Source organism: Dermochelys coriacea, chromosome 9, assembly GCF_009764565.3.
Source record: "Dermochelys coriacea isolate rDerCor1 chromosome 9, rDerCor1.pri.v4, whole genome shotgun sequence".
Lineage (NCBI taxonomy): Eukaryota > Metazoa > Chordata > Testudines > Dermochelyidae > Dermochelys > Dermochelys coriacea.
This window is the reverse complement of record NC_050076.1, coordinates 70,495,664-70,520,239: the sequence shown is the minus strand read 5'-3', so window position 1 is coordinate 70,520,239 and position 24,576 is coordinate 70,495,664. Positions and strand designations below refer to the sequence as shown.

The window sequence follows — 24,576 nt, the reverse complement described above, 5'->3', positions numbered from 1 at the left end:
GGAAAAACTGAGTTGGAAATAATGATGATTGGGGAGCCTTTCTGAGCAGTGTCTAGAAGAGCCATTGGTGTTGTCTGAAGATGATTATATAGTCAAGATATTTATGATATATATTTCTCTGACCTATGGAAAGTATCGGTAAAAGAGAAAGTGCAGTGATGGCAAAATAATAGGGTTTAGCATTGAAAAAGAAAAAAAAAGATGTTGACTTATTTGTCCACTGGGAAGAAACATTGGAAGAAAAGATGGAAATAACCTTTTGTTCTGTTTTCATGGTATCTCAGAGTGAGTATTTGAAAAAGCGCTGGTTTTAATCATAATTTTCAACTAAAGAATATAATTAATCCAACATAAACTAAAATAGTAATGTAAATGTTATTTTTTTCTATACACTCTTATTTTAAACTGATATTAATTTGCTTCAATGAATGAAAATAACAAGGTTAATAGTTTTAATGCTACTGAGTTGATATCAACTGTTTTTTTCTATTTTTCTTTTTTCAGTTTTTGATTATAAATTAACAAACCCCCTGGTGTATAATTCCAGGAATCATCCCTCCAATGTATCTAAAGCTATTTACTTAGACTCATCTTTTATTGGTCCCACTGCCACAATCTAATTATTGTCATGAAACAATGAACTCTGTGTAGTTTACGGCTTTGATCAGTCTTCGTATAGCTTGGAATAATGAGGGTGAAAGTTTTGTTTTGTTTGTTTTTGGTTTTTGATTCGGTTTCTTTTTGTAATTCAGTTTGATCCCGCCAGAGACAGGCTGCTTTACAAAATGCAGCCTTTTCTTAGCTGCCAGATGACACCTCTAACAAAAATTCTGATTGTGCTTATGACATCTCTGGAAGCAACATTCATTGTCTTTTAATTTCACTGAAGAATAAATTTAATAGCACTAAATATGTCAAAAAAATGAATTTGAACTAAAATATGTTGCACATTTTTCTTTACACTGAAAAGAAGCTGAGAGGAAAGTTATGGTTTGTAGCTCAAGTTCCTTTAAGATTCTAATCCTATATTAATATTCTGTAAAGCTAATACAAATACAAGATTTTTTTCTTTCTTTTTAAAATGTGGTAACTTGTAATCAAATGAATAAAACAGGCCATAATCCTTGTTATTCTGTTACTATGTATATGTACTCCCTTTGGAGATAAATAGAAAAACAGCTGGAGTCTGAGGATATTTTGTAATCTTATAAATTGAAATTGAAATGCCTCAAGGAGGAAATTTCCAAAATAAATGTGACAGAAGATAAGTCCCTGCTTTTGGCAAAATTTTATTAGTATGACTTGTTCCAGATTGTTGTTGTGGTTTCTGCATGAATTAAGAAAATGGCAGCACCGTTACTTGGGAATAAATAGTATTTTTCTTCTCTCATGTTGATAAATTGCTCTAGAGGTAACTGCTTTGTTATCAGATTGTACTATCAAGTGTATCAAACTTTGCAAGGACATTTTCAAATTAAAGATTATGAGCAAGATCCTTACCTGGTGTAAATTGGGGCAACTCCATTGACTTCAGTGGTGCTATAGTGATTTATACCAGCTAAACATCTAGTTCTATATACTTTTAAGACAGATATTTTTGTCTGTTACTAATAAAAACTTAATTTATGTTAACTGAAGTAATATTTTAAAAACTAATTTACTTTTCCCAATTTGTTTATTTGATTCATAGATTCCAGTGCCAGAATGAACTATTATTTTCATTTAGTCTGACCTCCTGTGTAACACAGAACTCCCCTAAAATAATCCTATATTAGCTCTTTCAGAAAAAAATTTCTAATCTTGATTTTAGAATGTCAGTGAAGGAGAGTCCACCATGACACTTAGTAAATTGTTCCAATGGTTAATTAGTCTCACCATTAAAAAATTACTCATTTCTACTCTGAAGTTGTCTAGCTTTACCTTCCAGCCATTAGATCATGTTATACCTTTCTCTGCTAGACGGAAGAGCCCATTATTAAATATTTGTTCCCCATGTGGATACGTATAAACTGTAATGATGTCACCCCTTATTAACCTTCTCTTTGTTAAGCTAAATAGATTGAGTTATTTGAGTCTATCACTGTAAGGCATGTTTCCACTCCTTTAATTATTGTCATGACTCTTCTCTGAACCCGCTTCAATTTATCAACATCTGTCCAGCAACAGTCACACCAGGACCAAATATGGATGTAAAATAACATCTCTACTCCTACTTGAGATCCCCCTGTTTATGCATCCCAGGATTGCATTAGTTTTTTTGACAGCAGCATCACATTGGGAACTCATCTTCAGCTGATTAACCTCCCCACCCTGAATCTTTTTCAGTGTCACTGCTTCCCAGTATAGAGTCCCCCATCCTGTAAGTATGGCCTATATTCTTTGAACCTAGGTATGTATATTTACATTTAGCCATATTAAAACAACATTGTTTACTTGCACCCAACTTACCAAGCAATCCAGAATGCTGTGAATCAGTGACCTGTCCTCTTCATTATTTACCAGTCCCACATTTATTGTGTCATCTCCAAATTTAATCAGTAATGATTTTATATTTTATTTGAAGTAATTGAGAAAAATAGTAAGCAGTGTAGGGGCAAGAACAGATCACTGCAGGACCCGACTGGAAACACATCCAGTCGATGATGAATCCCCATATACAATTACATTTTGAGACCTATCCGTTTAATGTGTGCCACATAAATTTTATATCATTCTAGTTTTTTTAATCAAAATGTCATATGGTACCAAGTCAAACACCGTATAGAAGTCAGCATTTCCACCGAATGCATCCGATGAAGTGAGCTGTAGCTCACGAAAGCTTATGCTCAAATAAATTTGTTAGTCTCTAAGGTGCCACAAGTACTCCTTTTCTTTTTGCGAATACAGACTAACACGGCTGCTACTCTGAAATATATCAGCATTATTGCCTTTATCAACCAAACTTGTAATCTCATCAAAAAATATATCAAGTTAGTTTGGCAGGCTCCATTTGTTTTCATTCCTCTCATCTTGGACAATAAAAATAAATTCTGGTGAGTTTGTCAATTTCTCTTTCAGGTTCTAATGCACTAACACAGTGTTGTTGAGCTGCAAACACTGAAGAGGAATAGACGTGTTTAAAAAACCCTGTCTTATTATGTTTTTAAAAAAATATGGCAACATTTTGATTGGTTTCAGGCTTTGTAAAAAGTTAATTTTGAAAACTCTAAATTTGGGAGCAACTTGGAATTACATAATTTGAAGACTATACTATAATAGCTGTTGCTGTACAGCAGACTAGAGGTCCATCTGCTGTGGTCTAACACCTTGTCTGACAGTGCCCAACAGCACATTACAAAGGAGGAGTAACACCGTCTGAATATACCTAGTTCTACAGTAATATTCAAAGGGGTAGTTTCTTTTGTGTCTGCACCTGGCAAATAGTTTATGCACTGGACTATGATGAGTCATAGTCATTATAAATGTATCTTAATTAGTGTTACTATTCTTTTTCTTATTAATATCCTGTAAGGGCCTTATTTTTACATATTTACGCATGCAGTTGAATGTCTAATTGTTCTCTGCAGTTACTATCTTTTTATATATGCAGATTACATGCATAAGTGTGTACACATTTTTGATTATCACAGGGCATAAGGCAGTTAGATTATTTTTTTGCTGTAAATTCCTCACCGTTGCTCCTATTATTCAGCTTCACCAGTTGTAGCAACGGTGAAAGCACTAGTATAGATTAGCTTTCAAGAAGCCATGGATATTTTAAGCATTGTGTCATCTGGGCCAGAAGACATCAGTCATCTCTGTGGAACGATCCCTTCCTCTGGACCTTGTGGGGGGCACTTTGTGGGTCTCTGTGGGTTTGTGCTGGGGAAAGGATCAGAGACTGGGCAGGAGTGTGGTAGTTGCGGGTGAAAGTATACATTGTTCCCCATCCATTCATGCAAAACATTCCACAGTATCTCTTTCCAGGAGTTTCTATGGACAGCTACAGGCAGGTTGGGTCCCAGGTAGCTTTTGGAGGGGTGCACTAAGTGCCAATACCAGTACAGAGGCATGGAGGATCTAAATAGATAGGTCTGGCCTCTTGTGGATCCTCCATAATCTGTGAAATTTTAGAGTGGGCTCTGAGGCCTTTTCTGCTGGGGCGAGACCCCACTGTCTCTAGTGCAAGACCTCTGCATTGGGATCCTCATGATTTTTTTTCTGTAAGAAAGATGATTCAAACCATAGTATTATGCTTCTTTTGGGGAAAAATCTGAATGTTGTTGAACAAAGATGTGATATGGGTGTAAAACTGATGTAGTGAGCACAGTTTGCTAGGAAAACTTCATTTCTTTACAATCACATTTTTGTTTCTGTGTTGTTCATTACATTCTACTTGGAAGCTTACAGTTGTTTTATTAAAACATGTATGTTTACATCCATTGTGGTGTTCAGTACTTAATGTCATAAGAAAGTGATGTTGAAGGTGTTCATAATAACTTCCATGTAGCTTTAAAATGTAAGAATTTTTAGACTTCAGAGTGTTACGCTCCAGGGTGGAGGTATGTAAAGAAGGATGAGGGGAAGAAGCAGAAACCAAGTGGACCTTGTAAACTGGAGTAATAGTAATAGGATGAAATTTAATAGTGACAAGTGCAAGGTCATGCATTTAGTGATTAATAACAAGATTTTTTGTTATAAACTGAGGATGCATCACTTGGAAGTAACAGAGGAGAAGGACCTCGGAATATTGGTTGATCACAGGATGACTATGAGCCGCCAGTGTGATATGGCCATGAAAAATCTAATGAGATCTTGGGATGCATCAGGTGAGGTATTTCCAGTAGAGATAAGGAGGTGTTAGTACCATTATACAAGGCACTGGTGAGACCTCATCTGGAATATTGTGTGCAGTTCTGGTCTCCCATGTTTAAGAAAGATTAACTCAAACTGGAACAGGTACAGAGAAGGGCTACTAGGATGATCTGAGGAATGGAAAATCTGTCTTATGAAAGGAGACTCAGAGCTTGGCTTGTTTAGCCTAACCAAAAGAAGGCTGAGAGGAGATATGATTGCTATCTATAAATATATCAGAGGGATAGATACCACGGAGGGAGAAGAATTATTTAAGCTGAGAACCAATGTGGACACAAGAACAAGTGGATATAAATTGGCCATTAGGAAGTTTAGACTCAAAATTAGACAAAAGTTTCTAACCATCAGAGGAGTGACGTTCCGGAAGAGCCTTCCAAGGGAAGCAGTGGGGGCAAAAGACACATCTGGCTTCAAAACTAAGCTTGATAAGTTTATCGAAGGGATGATATGATGGGATAGCCTAATTATGGCAATTAAATGATCTTCAACTATTAGTGATAGATATGCCCAATGGCCTGTAATGGGATGTTAGATGGGGTGGGATTCTGAGTTACTACAGAGAATTCTTTCCTGGGTGTCTGGCTGGTGAGTCTTGCCCACATGCTCAAGGTTTAGCTGATTCCCATATTTGGGGTCGGGAAGGAATTTTCCTCCAGGGCAGATTGGCAGAGGCCCTGGGGATTTTTCACCTTCCTCTGCAGCGTGGGGCCTGGGACACTTGCTGGAGGATTTTCTGCGCCTTGAAGTCTTTAAACCATGATTTGAGGACTTCAGTAGCTCAGACATAGGTTAGGGGTTTGTTACAGGAGTGGGTGGGTGAGATTCTGTGGCCTGCGTTGTGCAGGACGTCAGACTAGACCATCATAATGGTCCCTTCTGACCTTTAAAGTCTATGATTCTATAAAATTCTTTGCCTCAAACTAGTCATCTTGCTATGACTATTTTGCTTCCTTACCCATTTCACCTTCCAAATATCAATCTTAGTACGAAGATAAATGGCCAGATTTTTAAAAGGTATTTAGGCACCTACTGGAATTTTCAAAAGCCCTAGGTAGGCAGCTAGCACCTAAGTGTTGGGTGCCTAAATGCTTTTGAAAAATCTAATTAGGCACCTAAATACCTTTAAAAAACTGGCCCCAAAGCTCTTTGAATTATGGATAAAATCAAAACAAAAGTTTATGTTCCTACAATTTTTGGAGGAGAAGGTCTAAGGACTACTTTTAGTTCATTTGTTTAGATAGATTTTTTTAAAGATTTATTTTCATTGTAACATTTATTGTTATGTTGTTACTGTGATTCTGAAAGAGTCAACCACATCAGTTAGAAATGTTTCAGAGTAGCAGCCGTGTTAGTCTGTATCCGCAAAAAGAAAAGGAGTACTTGTGGCACCTTAGAGACTAACAAATTTATTTGAGCATAAGCTTTCATGAGCTACAGCTCACTTCATCGGATGCACGCAGTGGATGTAGCTCATGAAAGCTTATGCTCAAATAAATTCGTTAGTCTCTAAGGTGCCACAAGTACTCCTTTTCTTTTTATCAGTTAGAAATGTTTCACATTCTCTGTCCTTAAAGTAGGGAAGTAGCTTATAATGAAAAGAATATATTTTGAAAACCAGAGAAATGAGCAGAGAAATAAATTCAGTCTGAAATGGTGATTGAAATCTCCAAGTCGATTTATGGAAGGCTTCAAAGGCCTGTGAAGGTTGACAGAATCTCTTTAGCATGAGGCGTCTTTCATTCTGCATCAAGGTTTACAGTTTTAAAAAATAGGAAAAGTTCTGCTGTCAGATGAAGCAGGTTTGAAAGCAGAGATGCCTGTTCACAAAAGCCTGAAATTGTGCACAACTGTAGATAATGTCCTCACCAGATAGCTGAAATAATATATTTCCTACATTGAATGCATTAAGCAATTACTCAGTTTGTAGTTGAAACCATATAATTTTCTTTCTTTCCTTGCAGTCGCAACGCCGTGTCACGTTTCACCTACCAGACGGCTCCCAGGAAAGCTGCAGTGACAGTGGGCTTGGAGACCATGAACCCAGCAGCAGTGCTAGCACATCGCATCCTCTGCCCCTTGGTTTCCCCCAAGAGGAGTACTATGAACAGGCTTCGCCCAACAGTCGGACAGAAGGAGATGGCAATTCGGACCCGGAGTCCAGTAAGTGATGCTCTCTAGGCATATTAATGTTAATAAGTCACAAATGGGCTAATTTTAAAGCCACTGATTAAAATTTAATGCTAAATTAAGATGGGAAAATACTATTTTGGTTGCGAACGGATACATTTTAAAGACAAAAATGACAAAGCTCAAAGCAAATATTTTTGACCATTTTGTGTTGAAATGCTCTGTCAGTGTTGTAGCTGGTTTGCATCTTTATTAGCTGGGGTTTGTTATGGGTTTGGCATGCTAGAGAGAAGTGGTGCTTTCTGGTTGGCTGTCACTGCTGCCTTTTTTATCCACACTGATGCTCCTCAAGAACTGTATGGCTTTTAACATTTTCCCTTTCCATACTTTTCCCTACTTTGCATTCTACAATAGAAGCAGAGCCCTCTGGGCAACATGCAGTTCTTTGAAATCACTGCCGTTCTTCAGAAATTAAAGGTCCTCACTTTAGTGCCTGTGAGGGCAACCTGTGGTGTGAGGTAATCACCCAGAAAGGCATTGCTTGTTGTGTCATATTGCTTAATTAAGCAAGTGGCACTGGAGGTTGATGACATCGGAAAGTGGGTAGGCAAAGTTGACATGTCAAGGTGTACTCAGGGCCAACTACCAACAGTGTATTTGATTTAGAACAAGAGGCTCCTTTGTCACTCACCATGACATGCTCTCCCGTGTTGGACAAGCACTGGATTCATGTGCTTTTCATCTCCCCAGGGTCTAGGCAGGCTCCAAACACTGTATCTGGCCTTTAGGCTCATTCCTGGCATACCGATTCCCTGATGATACCCCTTCTCTGAAGTGGTACCCTACAGTCCAGCTATTCTAGGCTCCAAGACAATTATTGAACCCCCCAAGTCTCATCAACAGCTTAAACACACCCTTCCCCAAGCTCCACTCATAGAAGGAGTCTGATTTACCTTTTAACCCATTCAGAGGCACATGTCAGTTGAAGCCAGGGACTTAGAGGCTGTGCAAAGTAACTTTTTAATCAAACATGCAGAAAGCATAGAGATGTACAGATCCATGCAAAAAACAACAAAACCTGTTCTCAAATCCTTCCCTTCAATGTCCTCACAGTCTGAGAGCCCCTAGGGTTTTCATCTGTCACTTTCAGGAGTCCCTGGTCCTCACTCCTTGGGACTCAGACTTCTCGTCTTGATCAAGGACTGTACTCTCTGACTCCTGCAGCAAACTCCGTTCAGCTTCTGTTGGTCTGGAAGTCAGACAGTTCTCTCTACCTCAAAAAACAAATCTCTGTGTTTTTAAAAGCCAGCCTAACATCTGGTTTCTCTGATCTGTCTTCTGTTTTTGTTTTTCATTTTCCATTTTCCATTCTCTGCAGATAAGTTGGAGATAACTGGTTTTATCTATGTTGTAATCATCCAGTTGTTTTAGGACCAGGTTATTCAATTGTTGTTGGTGCTTAATGGCCAGCCCCTATAGGGGCAGGCAACCAAGTGCCATTCTCCCTCTTCTTAGCACAAAAGGTATGATGAAAGTATACAGCAAAAGACAGCCTTATGGGCATAAACACACAGAGAGTTCATAATATCAAACAGAATTCATACATTTGACATTGACAGACTTCCCAAATCCTCACAGTAACAATGCCAGATTCATCTCTAGATAGGGTCGAAAGAAGGAAACACACTTACTTCCATTTCACAGAACAACTAAAGATCCTAATTTCTCCACAGAGTTAGAAGGGGGTGAGGATGAAATGTTAATCTAATTTAACAACGGAAAGAAAATGAGTTTATCCTAACAATGTCTTTGGAGCTGTTAATTATATTACAAGAGGATATTGTATTAGTCATATATGGCATTTCACAGATTTGTTTAGTACAACTGAATTAAAAAGTGTAACCGAATAATTTACCCTTGAAAGTTGAGATGTTTTGGTGTTGGCAAAATATTTGTGAGCAGTTCACAGAAATATCAAATTTTTTGTTTAAAATATTTGTGATGTCTTTTATGAATGGCTTATGAACAACTAACTGGGCATCTTCAGTAGCTGAAGTGTTCAGCAAATGTGTTGGCTTGCCTGTATAGGTTTACATGGTTTTTGAAACAATGCTAAAATATTCCTTGTTTGGATGTCCTTAAATTATTTGAGTTTGAATTCACTTTTATTTGTATTCATGCTAACAAAGCTCAGCTTTTCACCAAACATAACCACAAAGGGGTGGGGGATCACACAATCAAAAACATTAATTTTCAAATTTGAATGAATATTCATGTTTTTTTTCTTTTACTATTCACTCAACTCTGTTATTTACCCATACTTCACCAAAGTAAGTATTAGACGCAGGATATAGGTAGGTATGACTATGGTGCACTCTGAGCCTTGACTTGACTACAAAGGACATCAGAGTGAAATGGATGCAAGAGAAATCACTACTTTAGGCAAAAGTGCACAGATGCTGCCTTTGCCACTTAAAATGAGGCTCAGGTTTGGAGCTGTTGCTCTTTTTGAACCCAATTTCTACAGCTTTAGATCAAAAGAAAAATGGATCACTTAGGAAGCTTCTGAAATGTCAGTTTGAGTCTAATAATATCCACACTGACAACTGAATGCCATTGACACATCTCACTATGCAGAGACACCTGATGTCTTTTTGAGTGTGAAAGTTGCAGAAAGTTTAGTCACCTGTTTCAGAGATGACTAATTATCTGACAGCTCGGTTTTAAACTTGATACCAATAATAATTAGTGTTTCTGTAGTGTGAAGATGTGTTCTCTAACTTTTATCCTTTTTCAATAACCTAACCATCATATACAATTGATGCAGTGTGGCATCACCCCTTTGATTTGAAGATCACAGCTGCTTGTGGATACTCTAACTATTACTGTTATGTTATTACTGTATCTGATGCAAATACCTAGCAGCAGGCAATACAACTACATTTAAACAGATCTGACTCCTGTGCATTTACACAACAGTAAATATCAAAGTACAGTACCATTGTGGGAAAAATGTTGGCCTATTTTTCATTGAAATTACTCATTGTAAGTTAACTTGTATCACAGTGGAGTTGGGAGGAGCAGAAATATCTTGTCTTACACGCTCACCAATTAATATGTTAAACTTGCTGTCCAAGAATTTAGTACTTTGTTGGCTAAACTTGTCATATATACATAAAGTTTCCCAAGATATTTCTTGTTTAATATCTGTTCATTTAGCTTTAGTTTCTTCTTCCATGGTCGAAAGCCACCATGTGGAAATGCTGATTTCCTCCACCAAACAAGTTTAATTTTCGGTCTAATTCAGAATGGCCTGATAAAGTTGAAGCACTCTCAGCTCAGTTTGTTTCAGGAACAGACATATGGCTAATGTAAAAAATAAGGATATGAAGTAAAATGAAGCGCAAGTCTAGGAGCTGAGACTACAATAAAATGAGGAGCATAGCTGTTATTCCTTCTCAAGACCTATCTATAGTATTGGAATTTTCTTAATTTGAAACATTGATCTGAATATTTGGCTTCAGGATATTCTTCAAATTGCCTGAATGCAGTTTTACCCAGACTTGCAGAGCAGGGCTATATACCGTGAATGTGAAAAGTCTTTAATAAAACTACTCAGTTAGAACTGACCCAGAACTTATCAAAGGTGACAAATGTCCCATCTAACAGGGTTATACCCACAATAATTTGCTTACTCTTGCTTCTCCTAATTTTTGCTCTTTGGAATTTCTTTTCTTTTTAAGAGATTTATTCTTAAATAATAATTTATTCTCCTATAGAAAGATAAATATTAAACAACATGGCCATGAGGGGTTACCTTAATATTTGGAAGCCCTGTCCTAAAATGGAAACTTCTAAACAAATAAACACTGAAAGACATTACCAATTTATCAATTGATCCATTGGTTCTAATATTGGGCTATCTTCTGAAATATCAACAATATCAGTTGAAATAGAATTAATATCAAACTTATTAGCTACAACAAAATGACTGTTGCAAATCATTGAAAGAAACAAAAGATCCTCTTAAGAGTAACTATATCTGGAAAATGTTGGAGATGCAAAATTCCCCAACTTTCCCCTCCAAAAGTATGGGGAGTTTTTTGTTTTTCTTCCCTCCCCCACAAAAAAACAGTGCCACCAGCACAAGAGTTATGAGGAATCCTACAATAATTAAACTACTATGAGCAAGTGATCGAAGAAAACAAATATTGGTAAGAAATTGTTTTCGGTTTCAGATTTCTTGGCAGAGGGGGAAGGAGGGAAGTGATATAAGAATAAAATGTTGAGAAAAACACCTTTTCAGTGTCCTTTTAAAAAAATAGTTAGATATATATTTTTAAAAATTGGAAAAGTGTTAGTTAAAGCTCTTTGGCTTTTGTTGGTATAATTTTTCACTCAAGAAGGAGCTCTGGAGTAACGTATAGTACTGGTGCTGTATAACACATCGTAATGCAGAGCAGATGCCAATAAACTCTGTTGTGTTAGTCAATAGCAGCATAAACAGGCATGTAAACTGTTAGAGAAAGTTAATGTTATCCTTAAGCAACAAAACTAACTTATGCAACTTCTTTTTCAGTTTTCATTTAAATATATTGCATGCCCAATCTGTTGCTTTTTCTGGTAATATATTGCCTAAAATAGTAAGCTGTTCAGAAAAAATATTCTTTCCCTTTTTGACTCCCACAACAATTCAGCAGAAATCTGTCTTTAGTTGTGAATCCAATTGTAAGGAAGAAATGTAGTATATTTAAAGAGAACAAATTTGATTTTAAATCTATTAAATGAAGGAAACGATGTTAATGCAATGTTAAGAACTCACACTTAAAGTCAGGAAATGAAAAAGTTTACATATTTATCATGCCCCCAGATGTGAGGTTGGGATGCTGGGGCTGTGTACCAGGTCATAGCCAGGACAGCCCTGGCTCCCTCATCCTTTTGCTACAGCTATTCTGGTAACAGCCTGGTATTCTCACTCCAGTACTGTGATGATTATGCTGTTTTGGCTATGACATGGGGCTGGGCCCGAATCTTTAGAATGCACTGCTATTTTGATACTGCTGATTAAAATTTCCAGAGGAACACTAGCCAGGGAAGGGAAATATGGTGATTTTTAACAGTTTGTAACTCAGCTAAATTCCATGGCACATTAGCTCCAAAGCTTTCTAACTGCTGAATTTGCTCATATTCCACTCATATCACTAGCCCCTCCCCAAAAATCCCTCGGGTAGGGTGAACGCCAGCTACAGAAAAAATTGGCTGAAAGGATGACTGTTTCATTAAAAAATAGCTTGTGAATACAGGGATTAATAATGGTAACTGGTTTGCAACCTTGCAAGTGTTGCCTGGCACCCACCAAAATAATTAGTGACAGGATCATATAATCCATCTGATGTAGTTTTGCAGAAGAAACTATTAGTCTCAAACTGAAAAGAAACAAACAATGTGAATTGTTTCATCATAGGAGAAAATGGCTACATTTCTTTCCATGCTGCCTTGTCTGAAGCTTAGAAACACTCTTGCTGCTGAAATACGTTATTTAGACATTGAAAGTAAAACTGTCCTCACAGTTGGACAGCAGCCTTCATGCTGAGATAAGAGATTGTGGAAAGTGTTGGGTCTCTTGCCCCCCTGCTTAACAGAGTGTCTCTGGTGTATCCCAACAGGAATGTTCTCTTTTTTAGAAAAGATTTTTTTTCTTTTTTCCCCAAAAATACTATAAAGTATCAGTCATTGCTCACCCTACTGATGGACAAGGAATATGGTTGAGTGGTTCTGTTCCAGATTCTTCATCCTAAAATATAATCAGACCTAAGATATGGGCAATAGGGAGACAGTAAGAATTGTCCTATCTTTTTTAAATTTTTGTCACAGATAGGTGCAAATTATTCCATTGTAATTAGGGAAAGATGAATTCATGTGAATGAAATATTAACCAATTCATTCTCAAACTATTCACATTTATTTTCAGAGTTGAAAAAGTTTGTCTGATTTTCCCAAAAAATTGTCATTGTCATGGCCCTCAGTTCTGACTTGGATCAGAAGCAGGAGTAGAAATTGTGTGAGTGAAACTGTTCTCAGATCACATGCTCAAAGTGAAAACAGGAAGCATTAGAAATCTTTCATTTCCTAGATTCTCAAGAGATGCAGAATCCCAACCATTACTGAATTGACCACCTGTCTGCAGGTCCCCAGTGGTTAGATTCATGTTGCTGCTTGTGAGCCATTTTAAAGCACTGAAAACGGTTAACATTGTGAAGTCTCCTAGAATCCCTGAGCAGATAAGAGCCTGCACACCAACCATCCCTTAGGGTGTCTTTCTCTGGGTCCCACAGCTGTGGAACCTCTGCTCGATCAAAGTTTGTTCTTTTTGTAGCTATACTTAGTAGTTAGTTTTTTTTCTGTAGTTAATGAATTCTTGTTTGCGGATCCTGTTGAGCTGAGCAATTGGTCTTGGGTGGATTTTTTGGTTTGGTGTATTTTTTCCGAGAGACCAGCTGGCCTCTTTGTGTTTTATTTTTCTGGCCAGTGTAAAGTATTTAGCCTGTTTTGTTCTCCACTACTATAACTCTGGACAAAGATCCAGCATCCAAATAATGCAAAGTCTTTTACAGTAAAGTGCACGACTGACACCCCTTACAGATACTTGGGTGGAGTTTGTCTAAGGGGCACACTCACTTGAGAAGTGTGTTTGCTGTGAGGATTTTTCTAATCAAGTATCAAATTAAAGAGGCCACAAAAGCTCAAGCTTTCTCTAACTTGCAAAGCTTTATCAGCTGCTAGCTTTGAGCTTTATGAGTGAGCTTTTGAGATTTGCCCACCAGTATACGGTAATTATTGTTTTACAATTGGATTACCACTTTGTTACCGCACTATTGTAGTAAACACTGGCCACCATTACATTGCCATAGATTTACAGTGACTGCATATTTGGCTGTGGTGATAATTATTTCTAGATTGCAGTGAAAGCCAGTTTAGCAGTTTATCAATCATGTCAATGTGTGACAAAACATAGGAAGAGAGAACACAAATCAGAGTACTTAGAAAATGGGTGTGCAAATCATTCCCCAGATCAATAGGGTGGGGATCTTTAAGATGTGGTGTTGAAGAAATGAATATGAGACAGATCTGAGGAGAAATCAGATACCTAGGTAGAATAGGTTAGATGGAGAGAGAAGGGAATTAGCCTCAATGTAATCAAATCACTAATTCACACTGTTTTAAAAAGTCCTGACAAGTCTGGATTTTGAGAAAATGCTTCAATGTAAATATTCATTTCACATTCAGAATCATCAGATGTGACAGCGTTACAGTCGGTGTAGCATTTGGCATGCACTATCAGGATAATGAAGAACTAATGTGAAACAGCATTTAACAACCAACCAAAAGATTGTAGTTTTATTTTTTTCCACAAATCCTTTCCCCCCCACACCTTTAATTCTACAACCACTTTTGAAATGCAGCATTGACATTTGTCTTTATGTTATCAAGTTGCCACAGCATTTAGGTCTAATAAAGCACTGTATTTGAGACAAAGGGGGAATGCTGTCATTAGTAATTTAAAGATAATAAATCTCAGGCTGAAATATGTCCCAGCCTGCCACATCTGTCTGTCTGAGTCCCTCTCCTTTTACTGTATTGGGTTTGCCTATCCCCATGGCTGTATACTAATAATTAATTCAAAGAGGGCTGAAGTAATTAATCTTTCTGAGCTAATACAGTTTGATTGATCTTCCACGTTTAATCTAATTAGCCTGTACGTAGGTGGGAGAATGTAAAGGCTGACTACTGTACCGTACTACTTTGAGAAATGCCAACCTTTTTGATGACCTGCTGAGACTGCTGCCGTGAATCATATATACATGAAACACTAAGGGTAATCAGTAGTTGGCTATTTGATTTAAAAGGTGGGAAATTGGTGAAGATCAAAATCAGGGTAGGTTGAACATCTTCATTTAAATGCATATATCCATTTGTACTAGCTTAATAATGTACCTTTATATCTTGATTGTGCACATTTAAGGGCATTAGGGGTTATACAGCTGAAAGCTAAATTGGATTCTCAAAATATTTTAGCTATTCCTTTCTAAACTGCAAACTATAGGCATAGATCTGGCTGAGCATGGGTAAACATGTATATGGCTAGATTTGAATGCAAGGTCAAACTGTAAACAAAGGTATGACAGGCTGTGTGCTGAAGATGATGTTTTTAGGCTTCTTAAGATATGTGGGAACACCCTGAACTGATAAGCCTGAAATATAAGTAAGCTGAGGACAAAAGTGATTGGTCATTACACAATCTGCAAAGCAACTTATCCTTGCATGATTGGTATGATGTCCAAACCAACTAGATTCAAGAAGTATAGATGTTTATACACATTTTTCCTAGCTATTAACTGTGAAGTGTGTGACATGATTTGGAATAACTGGTATCACCCTGTACCTAAATCCCTCTTTTTCTGTGCCTGGCCAGCATGAGCACAGAGCTGTTACCTGCCTAGTAAAATAACCTGAATGATGAGATGCAGTCAAACTTTGTGAATCCCAGAGAACTGGATGAAGTATTCTCTCAGAAGGTTTTTTCCACCAAATGCATCCGATGAAGTGAGCTGTAGCTCACGAAAGCTTATGCTCTAATAAATTTGTTAGTCTCTAAGGTGCCACAAGTACTCCTTTTCTTTTTGCGAATACAGACTAACACGGCTGCTACTGTGAAACCTCTCAGAACTATGTGGATAAGATGTGTTCTGGATAAGATAAGTCAAAAAGGTCTTATCTCAAATCACAGGAGACAATTACTGTGTATGAATAGCATATTTGTCCAATAAAAACTGTCATGAATTACAAGAAGTCAGTTAGGAAATATTTTGTGGACAAAGGATATTTCATCACTTGTAATGCCTCAACCTCCTCCTCTGCTTTGGTTGGTGTAATGATGTTACTGATTGATTAGAAATGTCCTACAGGAGAACTGAAAACAAGGTAGCTTGATTTAGGATGATTTTGAAAAGGAATGCTGGGGAAACTTTCTTATCATAGTCCTAGTAGGGTGGGACTTGGAATGTCTAAAATTGTTGGGAGGTTTTGGCTAGAATTCCCAAGGAAATGTCAATAAGCATGAGAAACCCTCAACTTCAGTTTTTGTTACAAGTGAAAACTCAGGCTGTTTTTGAAAGAAATGCAAAGAGTTGAGAAAGCTGAGGACTGTTTTGGATGAACACCACCAGCATATAGTTTGGAACTGAAATCATGTGAAATTTATATGTACACATGACTTGGATTTGAAACCAGGAGGAACTCAGCAGTTCTGACTGAGTTTTGCTTTGAGATTTTCAGCTACACTTGGGGTGGAGGGTGTACAAACCTATGATGAAGAAAAAACAGATAAAACCTTTTGAAACCTCTGAGTTTCAGATTTGATTATTAGAGTGGGGTCTACGTGGTGAAATGAACTTCTAAAGGGACTGTGGAAAGAATTTGGCAGCTGGGGATGTTGGGGATTCTAAAATGTAGGGTAGAATGGGCTAACTTGTGACTCTCCCCCTCATCCTTTCATCAACCACCTGCTGTGGTTTCTGAGCACAGCCAGCAGTGTGTCATTTTTCAGCCACAAGTCCCCTTTAAAATAGCTTTCCTATTCGTGTGACAAAAGAAATAGGCTAGAAGCCTGCATGGCAGTATAGCCTGAAAGGCTTGCAGAGTACTAGCAGGTTACCAGGTCTTCATGATATTTGAGATTGAATAGAGCCATAACTTTTTAAAATGATGAAAACTGGAAACATTAATTATAATTTCTCAAACCTCACAGGTTTAGATGAATAGCGCTTGGATTCAATACAGCCATAGTTTCAGTTTTAACTATTAAAACCTGGCTTGGCCCTTTGTTTTCCAAACCAAATTCAGTTCTGTGCATTGTAAGTAAGTACTTTCATTACCATGTAGTGCTACTCATGTGCATGAGATACAGAGCCCATCTCTAAGTACCTAAGAGGCAACAGACAAGCTTTTCAGAAGTGACTGTATAATTTTCGGTGCCTGATTTTTGAGTGCCCACCCTGAGCCTCATTAAAGGGACATGATTTTGCAACAATGCTGAGCACTTTCACTCTAGAAAATCAAGCTAAGGTGAGTCTAGTTGGTGCCCCGAATTGGAGGCTCTCAAAATCCCTAGTCACTTTTGAAAATTCTGGGCTTGTAAGAGCTGAAGGTATGTGTGAAAGCAGCATTCAGAATCAGTGTGTTTTAAGAAATTTCAAACATTTAATTATTGACATTAGAGTTTAGTAATGCCTCAACATTCTACATGCATTTTGCATGATTCTGGAAAGATAAAAGCATACACACATACTCCCCTTGATGCACAGTCTTCTTTTCATAGAAAATCAATTGGAAAATTTTATCCATATTGTTGCTGTTATTCTAAAGTATACCTCTACTTTCTCCTGCATTTCCTGGACTGCATACTGGGATAAGATAGATCATTTCAGGCATTAACTTTGTGTCTCTGAATAGCTGCTCACTTTATTCCCTAATGTGAAATATAAATAATACAAATATTGTGTGTATAAATAGATAGAAAGAATGGATTCACCCTAGAGTTCAGAAATCTGCCATTACCTGAGAGAGAAGACGGCACACTTGATAGTAGTTTGTATAATAAATGAGCCTTGGCAGCTATAAACAGTGATTTAGTAGCAGATGCTCTGTGATGTGCATTCATGTTATCACTTAAACTGACATGGTTTTGGAAAATCCTATTTTTCTGTTTGAGGTTTATGGAAGTTTTAAAATACATCACTCTAGCAAGCAGCCTGGGGAGGATGTGGTAAGAGAACACATTTCTTCCCTCTGTATTTTCAAAGTCCTTTTCTGTGACTAGCTGTCATATTTACAGTAAATAAAGGCATTGGAGTTTGGTTGGGTAAATGGAATCTAATTCAGGGTAGCCTGTGTTTGAGAGGGCATGAAGGACTGGATGCTAGCAATAACCTGAAAAGTCACAAAGGGCATAGATCAAAATGGAAAGTGTATCTGTAATGTATGAAAGTTGAAGTCGCTGATAGAGTTCCATTTTGGTGACAGCCTTGAAGATGAGTGTATCTTAGGTATCTTAAATCTAGTATGGATTAGGTAGAGGTTTATCACTGAGAAGCAGGCCACTCTGAGTAAAGCAATCCCTTATCTTGTCCATTCTGCTTAAAAATGACAAGAGCTGAGAACCTGGCACCTGCTACCAATTGAAAGCTGATGTCACAAGGTCTGGAATGTCACTGAGCTTGAATAACTGCCTTCAGTGACAGAAAATAGGTGGCCTTCTCTTCACAATAAGCCTTTCTTTGCTTCTAATTTTTTATTAGGCCACCTACACCATAAAATAAAGTTCATATGACATTTATGTTTCTGTTATTTATGAGCCACGAGGCAGTTCATTTTATGACCTTCTTCTGTCTATCTTCTACTTATTTTATCTTAAACTCTTACTTCTCACTTATCTTTGAGCATAAGAAAATACTGTCATTGCCATTTGTTCCTTTTATATTCTTTCACAAGTCAAGATAATCAGCAGTACTATGGGTAACTTCTGTAAAGGTGAAATATTAGCTTCATTGGTAGCATTCTGTTCCCTAATTTCCTTTTAAAAAGGAAAGAAAAAGAAGAAAAGTCTGAAATGATTCTTAATTTGGAAGACTTTCCTCAATATGCCAAAATTCTGATGATACCTTTTGATCTTTAGTTTAGTTAGAAGCTTCATAATTACTTGCATCTACTGAATTCACTGTAACTAGTAAACATATCAAGAAATTCATTTAATAATGGATAACTATAGACAATCTGTCTTAACAAGAATTCTGTAGTTTGTTAATTTACATCTTTATTGAATGCTGAAGATTCCCAAAAGACAATGGGCTGAAAGTAGCAGTGTTTTGCTGAGTAAAAGTGCTTTTAATCAATAATCTTAGTGATTTTTGTCCTTGTATAAGTAAGTATGTGATTCTGGTTTAACATTTTCACTTCTTAATTTCTCTCTCTAATGGACTTCTCTCCCACTGAATTTAAGTGACATAGAGAAATAGGTGTGATTTAAGATATATATGGAGCTAACCAAGAGAAACAATTATGGGTTTTGTCTTTTTCTAGCTTCTTCTGTGTATTTCTAGGTAAATGAAATGTCTTTGTATTCCTCTTCACTCTTTGAATAACTCAGTTACTTTAATCTATTTCTCCTCTCTACTTTGAAAAAAGCAACAAATTGTACTGGAGAAATTGCTATCCTAATCTGCATTTTGTGAATTTCCAAAACATCATGGGCTTGATCCAATGCCCATTTAAATCAACAGGAATCAATTAAAATCAATCACATTTACTTCAATAGGCCTTGAGTCAACTCCCATATCAAAAGAACCATAGGGTTTGCCTTACCAGGTCAGCTTATTTATTTGGCTAATGCAGTGCCCAGATTTTATCTTCAGATTCAATATCCTTTTGAGTAGGGAAAATTCCATTGTGTGGATTAATCTTGAGAGAACTGTGTGAAATATTTACAATGAAGCATCAATTAGATTTGTGTTTCATCAAAATCTGGGTACTCAGGCCTTGGTGCAAATCTACTAGGAGAGTCAAAAACCTTTTTGAAGTGAACAGAAGGACCCATGTTTATTTATAATTTGCACTGTAATCCTGTGAAATTCAATGATTTTTATGTGACAACAAGTGAAATTCTAAATGTGTGCAGTAGCTAGTTCTAACCATCCTCACTCCCACACTATATATGATGATTTGTGTATACACATTTGCTGTGTCTTATTTTAAATTCTTGGTACAGGGACTATTTTAGTACAGCTCCAAGTGCATATGGCCTGATCCTGACTGAAGCCCCTTATTTTAGAATATAAACAAAGCATTAATAATTTTACACTGCAAGTGACATTGATGTGCAGTAATAGCAGGTGCTGTATTAATCAGCAAAGCTTCAGACTTCACTTCACATGCTTTTGCTTTCGTTTCATGTAGCAATCATAGCAAATCTGCTATGCCTGGATAGTCCTGGATGCCACAATTTATACTCTGCAGTAGATGACATCTATTGAAGGATAGAAGATCAATCACATTGTCTGCTATTTGCATATATGCTGTAGTGTAACTCAACACATCATAAAATCAAAATAGTATTGTAGGACTGGAAGGAACCTCGAGAGGTCGGTCTAGTCCAATCCCCTGCACTCATGACAGGACCAAATTTTATCTGGACCAAATTTTATCTACACCATTCCTGACAGGTGCTCATCTAATCTGCTTTTAAAAACCTCCAATGATGGAAATTTCATAACCTCCCTAGTCAATTTATTCCAGTTCTTAACTATTCTGACAGTTAGGAATTTTTTCCTAATGTCCAACCTGAACCTCCCTTGCTTCAATTTAAGTCCATTGCTTCTTGTCCTATCCTCAGAAGCTAAAGAGAACAATTTTTCTCCCTCTTCATAACAACCTTTTATATACTTGAAAACTGTTAACATGTCCCCTCTCAGTCTTCTGTTGTCCAGACTAAATAAACTCAGTTTTCTCAATCTTTCCTCATAGGTCATGCTTTCTAGACCTTTAATCATTTTTGTTGCTCTTCTCTGATCTTTCTCCAATTTGTCTACATCTTTCCTGAAATGTGGCACCCAGAACTGGACACAATACTCCATTTGAGGCCTTATCAGTGCATAGTAGAGTGGAAGAATTACTTCTTGTGTCTTTCTTACAACACTCCAGCTAATACATCCCAGAATGATGATTGCTTTTTTTTACACTCTTGACTCATATTTAGCTTGTAATCCACTTTGACCCCAAGATCAGTTTCTGCAATACTCCTTCCTAAGCAGTCATTTCCCCATTTTGTAGGTGTGCAACTGATTATTCCTTCCTAAGTGGAGTACTTTGCATTTGTCCTTATTGAATTTCATCCTACTTATTTCAGACCATTTCTCCAGTTCGTCCACATCATTTTGAATGTTAATCCTATCCTCCAAAGCACTTGCAACCCCTCCCAATTTTGTATCATCCGCAAACTTTATAAGTGTACTCTCTCTATGCCATTAGCTAAATCACTGATGAAGATATGGAACATAACTGATCCCTGTGGGATCCCATGTTATATACCTTTCCAGACTGATTGTGCACTACTGATAATTACTTTCCCAACCAGTTATGCATTCAACTTATTTTAGCTCCATCTAGGTTGTATTTCTCTAGTTTGTTTATGAGAAGGTCATGCAAGACAGTTTCAAAAGCCTTATTAAAGTCAAGATATACCTCATCTACTGCTTCCCCCCCATCCAAAAGGCTTGTTACCCTGTCAAAGAAATCTATTAGGTTGGTTTGACATGATTTGTTCCTGACATCCACACAGATCACCTAATTATCTTTTAGGTGATTGAAAATTGATTGCTTAATTATATCTCCATTATCTTTCCAGTACTGAAGCTGAGCTGACTGTAATTCTGTAATTCTCCAGGTTGTCCTTATTCCCCTTTTCATAGATTGGCACTATATTTGCCCTTTTCCAGTCCTCAGGAATCTTTCCCATCTTCCAAGACTTTTTGAAGATAATGGCTCAGATATCTCCTCAGTCAGCTCCTTGAGTATTCTAGGATGTATTTCATCAGGCCCAAATGATTAGAAGACATCTAACTTGTCTAAGTAATTTTTAACTTGATCTTTCTCTATTTTAACTTCTCTATCTCATTTTCACTGGCATTCACTATGTGAGATGTCTAATCACTACTAAACATTTTCTTGAAAACTGAAACAAAAAAGTCATTTAACACTTCTGCCATTTCCACATTTTCTGTTATTGTTTTTCCCTCCTTACTGAGTAACGGGCCTACCCTGTCCTTGGTCTTCTCCTTGCTTCTAACGTATTTGTAGAATGTTTTCTTGTTACCCTTTGTCTCTATCTAGTTATCTCATTTTGTGCTTTGGCCTTCCTAATTTTATCCCTACATCCTTTGTTTATATTCATACTTCGCAATTTGACCTAGTTTCCACTTTTTTGTAGGACTCTCTTCTGAGTTTCAGACAATTTAAAATCTCCTGGTTAAGCCTGGGTGGTCTTTTGACATATTTCCTATCTTTCCTATGGAGTGGGATAGTTTGCTCTTGTTCCCTAATAATGTCTCTGTGAAAAACTGCCAATTCTGTTGTACTGTTTTTCCCCTTAGACTTGCTTCCCGGGATCTTATCTACCAACTCACCGAATTTGCTAAAGTCTGCTTTCTTGCAGTCCATTTTCTTTATTGTGCCATATCCCTCTTGTCATTCCTTAGAATCATGAACTCTAGCATTTCATGGTCACTTTCACACAAGATGCCTTCCATTTTCAAATTCTCAGCCAGTTCCTCCCTGTTTGTCAGACTCAAATCTAGAAGAGCTTCTCCTCTAGTGGCTTTCTCCACCTTCTGAAATAAAAAAAAAGTCTCCAATACATTCCAAGATAATCTTTTTGGATAATTTGTGCCCAGCTGTGTTATTTTTCTAAAGATATCTAGATAGTTGAAGTCCCCCATCACCACCAAGTCCCGTGCTTTGGATTATTTTGTTAGTTGTTTAAAAAAACCCTCATCCACCTCTTCTTCCTGGTTAGGTGGTGTGTAGTAGATCCCTACCATGACCAGTAGCCTACCAAATTCACAGTCCATTTTGGTCAATTTCCCGGTCATAGGATTTTAAAAATCATAAATTTCATGATTTCAGTTATTTAAATCTGAAATTTCACAGTGTTGTCTTTGTAGGGGTCCTGACCCAAAAAGGAGTTGTGGCAGGGGGGGCACAAGGTTATTGTAGGGGGTTTGCGGTACTGCTACCCTTACTTCTGTGCTGCTACTGGCATCGGTGCTGCCTTCAGAGCTTGGCATCTGGAAAATGGTGGCTGCTGGCCAGGAGCCCAGCTCTGAAGGCAGAGCCACTGCCAGCAGCAGCACAGAAATAAAGATGGCATGGTCTGGTATTGCCACCCTTCTACACTCCTGTTTGCAGAGCTGGGCCCTCAGCAGCTGCCACTCTCTGGCCGTCCAGCTCTGAAGCTAGCAGTGCAGAAGTAAGGATGACATGTTTTGGTATTGCCACCCTTACTTCAGTGCTGTAGTGAGATATATCTTAAGGATTATTTAAGGTGTATTTGTTTCTGGTAGAGTGTACCCTGTGTTAGGCACTTTCCAATCATAGTCCTTGTCACAAAAACCTTACAGTTTTATAGACAGAGAGAGCCATGGTAAGGGAAAGAGATGTATCATATTACTCCTGGGGGAATTCTGTGCCAAAAATTAAAAATTCTGCACCAAAAAAATTAAAGATTCTGTGCACAATATTTTAAAATTCTGTAAAATTCTGCATATTTTATTTGTCAAAATAACACAATAGAATCACTCTGGTTTCAATTATTTCTGTAATTTATTTAAACTAAAACACAATGGATGAAGAATGGGAGAGGGGAGCATTGGAGGAAATCCCCTTGCCTAATACTAATATAGCTAGGTTTCTTTCTTTCTAGTTATTAGTCAACAAATATATGCAGCTATATGCTCAGTGTTACATCATAGGCAACTGAAAAGCAAATGAGGTTGGGGAAACAAACTCATAATTTATATTGGCTACTGAACTTCTCCAGGAAGAGCAGTAGGAAACAGTTCATAGAGCACATTTTGATAGGGAATTTTTTTATTCCAAAAATTTAGACTAGTTCTAGTCACTAAAGCAGCATAAGCATTTATAGGGCCATACTGTCCTTTATACAACTCTGGCAATGTAAAGGAGCCTTAAAACTTTTACACCTGTTTTTATTCTCCTGGGAGAATTCACAAAGACAATGGTAAAAATTCACTAAGCAGGCCGGCTGCTGCATTATGCTCTGATTTGAGGTGCCCTACACCTACCTCCTCAGAAATACCCTAAAGCCCTGCCCCTCCACGCTGAGCATGCTGCAATAGTGAGCAACAGGGACGGAGTCTCTCTCTTTCTCTCTCTCTCACACATATGCACCACTACCCACCTCACTACCGGCTGCTCTGGGTACCCAAATCAACCTGCCTGTGCTGCAAGGGAGGGGCACGTGATCGTTCTTGAGCCTTCCCTTTGTTTCCCTAACTGAAGTCATTTTTCTGCAGGGAAAAGAAAATCTGTGGGGGACATGAATTCTGAATATGCACAGTGACGCAGAATTCCCCCAGGAGGAATCATATAAATAAAGTTGTCAATGAGGTAGCTGCCACATCTTGATAATAAAATATTTTGATTTGATAACATACTCCTGCTCTTGTTTTGGAAATAGTTAATTACTATCTGAAGGAATTGCAACTCAGAAAGTTGTCTGAGTCATCATGTCTCCCAAGGCTAAAGTTCAATAGTGGTCTGCCTAAAGACACAATCTAGGCCATAGCTTTGAACCATACAAGTTATCAAAATATCAGGAGAGCTATTCCACCTGTTGGTTCCTTATTAATAATTTGTAAATACTGAGTTTGGGGTCAGAGTTGCACTTGACATATGTTTATAAAATATTGCCTGCGAATGTCTAGTGCTTAGCACTCACACTTTCTGCAATATCTAATGTGGTCA

The 24,576-nt window shown here is 37.5% G+C and overlaps 1 protein-coding gene across 2 annotated transcripts in view; it reads left to right on the top strand.

Moving 5' to 3' along the window:
• Positions 1 to 24,576, top strand: part of PCDH11X (protocadherin 11 X-linked) — a 983,439-nt gene that overhangs the window by 753,336 nt on the left and 205,527 nt on the right. For both annotated transcript variants that reach the window (XM_043491961.1, XM_038417020.2), the window contains one exon: positions 6,816 to 7,014. In XM_043491961.1, the coding sequence (XP_043347896.1) occupies positions 6,816 to 7,014 (199 nt within the window). The remainder of the gene's footprint in view (positions 1 to 6,815; positions 7,015 to 24,576) is intronic.